This window comes from Amblyraja radiata, chromosome 29, assembly GCF_010909765.2.
Source record: "Amblyraja radiata isolate CabotCenter1 chromosome 29, sAmbRad1.1.pri, whole genome shotgun sequence".
Classification (NCBI taxonomy): Eukaryota; Metazoa; Chordata; class Chondrichthyes; order Rajiformes; family Rajidae; genus Amblyraja; species Amblyraja radiata.
Window position 1 is genome coordinate 12426022 of NC_045984.1, and position 3862 is coordinate 12429883.

The 3862-nt window shown below is 50.1% G+C and overlaps 1 protein-coding gene across 2 annotated transcripts in view; it reads right to left on the bottom strand.

The window, feature by feature from the left end:
• Positions 1–3862, bottom strand: part of LOC116989316 (E3 ubiquitin-protein ligase Arkadia-like) — a 44220-nt gene that overhangs the window by 40010 nt on the left and 348 nt on the right. Inside the window, exons 1-2 of one of the 2 annotated variants that reach the window (XM_033046568.1) lie at positions 3234–3392; positions 2586–3015 (exon numbers count right to left, since the gene is read on the bottom strand). In XM_033046568.1, coding sequence (XP_032902459.1) covers positions 2586–2986 — 401 coding nt within the window. In that variant the 5' untranslated portion in view covers positions 2987–3015; positions 3234–3392. Of the gene's footprint in view, positions 1–2585; positions 3016–3233; positions 3393–3862 lie in introns of those variants that run through there. The other variant, XM_033046567.1, reaches the window with a different exon arrangement.

The window sequence follows — 3862 nt, forward strand, 5'->3', positions numbered from 1 at the left end:
GAGGAGACAGCTAGAGGGTTAAGGAAGGGGAGGAGACAGCAGGGGCTAGCAAAACTGGGAGAATTCAATGTTAATGCCATAAGGACGCAAGGTCCCCAGACGGAATATGAGGTGCTGTTCCTCCAATTTCCGCTGTTGCTCACTCTGGCAATGGAGGAGACCCAGGACAGAGAGGTCGGATTGGGAATGGGAGGGGGAGTTGAAGTGCTGAGCCTCCGGGAGTTCAGGTAGGTTTTTGCGGACTGAGCGGAGGTGTTCGGCGAAACGATCGCCCAACCTACGCTTGGTCTCCCCGATGTAAATCAGCTGACATCTAGAGCAGCGGATGCAGTAGATGAGGTTGGAGGAGATACAGGTGAACCTTTGTCGCACCTGGAACGACTGCTTGGGTCCTTGAATGGAGTCGAGAGGGGAGGTGAAGGGACAGGTGTTGCATTTCTTGCGGTTGCAACGGAAAGTGCCCGGGGAGGGGGTGGTGCGGGGGGGGAAGGGAAGAATTGACGAGGGAGTTGCGGAGGGAGCGGTCTTTGCGGAAGGCAGACATGGGGGGAGATGGGAAGATGTGGCGAGTGGTGGGGTCACGTTGGAGGTGGCGGAAATAGCGGAGGATTATGTGTTGTATTTGGCGGCTAGTGGGGTGAAAGGTGAGGACCAGAGGGACTCTGCCCTTGTTGCGAGTGCGGGGATGGGGAGAGAGAGCAGTGTTACGGGGTATGGATGAGACCCTGATGTGAGCCTCATCTATAATGTTATAGTAGAACTACCTGCACATCCCCAGTACAAGTATCAGTATCTAATTCCTCCATTCAGAACCCACAGCACATATAGTGACGCATATTCACTGCATGTAGTACGTAGCGGTGTCCCTCTTACAATAGACACAACAGACAATAGGTGCAGGGGTAGGCCATTCGGCCCTTCGAGCCAGCACCACCATTCAACGTGATCATCCCAATCAGTACCCAGTTCCTGCCTTCTCCCCATATCCCCTGACTCCGCTATCTTTAAGAGCCCTATCCAGCTCTCTTGAAAGTATGCAGGGAACCGGCCTCCACCGCCCTCTGAGGCAGAGAATTCCACACTCACAATTCTGTGTGAAAAAGTGTTTCCTCATCTCCGTTCTAAATGGTTAAAGGGGCTGTACTACTGCGGCGACCTAATCTGCAAGTTTAGAAGAGTTTGCCCTCGACTCAAACTCGGAGCATGGTCGACACGTGGTCCTAGGAGGTCACTGGAACTCTCCTTCATGCTCGATGGACGTTCCCGAATACTCGCGGCCTCAGCTAGGTCGCAGAAAAATTTTCAGCGAGTAAAATTTGGTCGTCATGGTTCTTTTTTAACTCGTAGTGCAGTGGAGTGGGGTCGCTATTTAGTTACAGGCAATCTCCTTCACTGACCGGGCATTTTGATTGGCTCATTGGAGTTTTCTGGACCAAGGAAACCCGACCGGTAGGATAAATGCCCGCTAAACTTCATTACAAGTTGTCTGGCTTGTTAAGACACTCATCTTAACTCGCCGATTAGGTTGCCGCAGTGGGACTACTCCTTTACCCCTTATTCCTAATCTGTGGCCCATGGTTCTGGACACCCCCAATGCCAGGAACATGTTTCCTGCCTCGAGCGTGTCCAAACCCTTAATAATCATATGTTTCAATAAGATTTCCTCTCATCCTTCTAAATTCCAGAGTATACAAGCCCAGGCGCTCCATTCTCTCAGCATATGGCAGTCCCGCCATCCCGGGAATTAACCTTGTAAACCTACACTGCACTCCCTCAATAGCAAGAACGTCCTCCCTCAAATTAGGGGACCAAAACTGCAAGCAATACTCCAGGTGTGGTCTCACTTGGGCCCTGTACAACAGCAGAAGGACCTCTTTGCTCATATACTCAACTCCTCTTGTTATGAAGGCCAACAATTCGCTTTCTTCTTGGAAGTGTCCAGGCTGTTTTTATATGCACACAAGCCAAGAAGCAAGGGTCAAAGACTGCAAGGATCCGTACTTATGCACTGTCCCTTCACTAAAAAGATTACACACCTGATGTGTTGGTACTAATATCACCAAGTGTTCAAGGGGTACTCCAGATATGTTGCCCGACCCGCTGAGTTACTCCAGCATTTTATGTCCATTTTAATGTCCTAACGGGTGTCTGGGGTTATGGGGAGTAGGCAGGAGAATGGGGTTAGGAGGGAGAATAGACCAGCCATGGTTGAATGGTGGAGTAGACTTGTTGGGCCAAATAGCCTAATTATGTTCCTATCACTTATGACCTTATGATCCATTACGTGGTTGAATAAAAATTGTTCACCTGACCTAACAACTGATTTAGGCAAATCCAAATGGGGCTCAGAACTGGAAGTTGTACCAGCATATGTATTCCTTTGCAAGTAGATCATTTGAATAAATAGTGCTGCATAGTGTTTTGAATGGCCATGAGCAAGTGGGGGAAAAAATTATCAGGTGACCCTGTGTGATTAAAAATATTATACCTGCTTATACTTCCAACCAACAAATTGGTGTTTAACCAACATTATTCTCCAGTTCTCTCCTTTCAATCAGATTGTTTGTTAAGCTTGTTGCTCCTACCTGTCAGTCCCCGTCCACATCATCATTCTCCCCTCATTCTTCTCTGATAGAAGTTCATCAGATTCGGCTAGGTTGATGCTGGAAGATGGCGATGTCTCACCCGCACTGGAAGAGTCGTCGCTTGTGTAAGTATAACTTCGTACAAGGTGCCTGTCAGTTTGCAAAGCAAGTTTGAGTTCCTTTGAGAAGCTGGAGTGTTCAGGGTTCAGACACTCCATCCATTGGACAGGCTGCTGTTCTTTCACCTCTGGACTCAAAGGCACCTGGTTGCTGTCTTGAATAATACCATTATATGGCAAAGGGCAAGAACCATCCAAGCCAGCTGGTGGTGTTGTTCCCTTGAGTTCTTGCTCTGTGCTGGAAGCAAGGGGAATCTCTGGCAATTCTGCTGTTGGTTCCATTGTCAACACGACACCAATGTTAAAGAAACCTATAAGGCAAAATATGCGTAAAAAACATTCTACAGCACAAAAGTATCTGTAATTCAAATGCATTTGACTGCATCCTTTCCCAAGCAATTTCTCCAGTTTTAGATTTACATCCAATCTTGCCGTTAGAGCTATGCAACATGGAAACAGACACTATTTCCCAACATGACCAAGTTGCCTACCCGGACAAGTCCCATTTGTCTGTGTTTGGCCCATATACCTCTAAAACCTTCCCATCTTGTGATTGTGACACCTCTGCCAGAACTGCACTAACCAAAGTAATTTTTCACAGTAACAACGTATTTGCCAAGTTTATACTCAATACCCCGACCACTGAACCCAACCTTCTTTACCACCTTATCCACTTGTGTTGCCACTTTCAGGGAGCTGGGAATTTGCACCCATGCGAGGGGTGGAATAGGCGGAGGGGGGAAGGGGTGGAATAGGCGGAGGGGGGAAGGGGTGGAATAGGCGGAGGGGGGAAGGGGTGGAATAGGCGGAGGGGGGAAGGGGTGGAATAGGCGGAGAGGGGGATAGGCGAGGAGGAAATAGGCGGGAATGCATAGGGAAGATGAGATAGGGAGCAACATGAGATGGGGTCGGGGAGGAAGGAGTGGGGCGAGGGGGGAATTGGCAGGAGGGGCAAAGGGGGGGGGGCAGTCATAGGGAAGACGAGACGGGGTTGGGGAGGGAAATAGGCGAAGGAAGGAAGGAAGGGGCGGGGCACCGGTTGGGGGGGCAGGGAAGGGTGGAGCGGGAGTGTGGAGTGCGGGGGGGTCGTGCACGGCTGCTGCCGCCTGCCCCCCACCCGGTCACGGTCCCGGTCCCAGTCCCGGCGGCGACACTCAC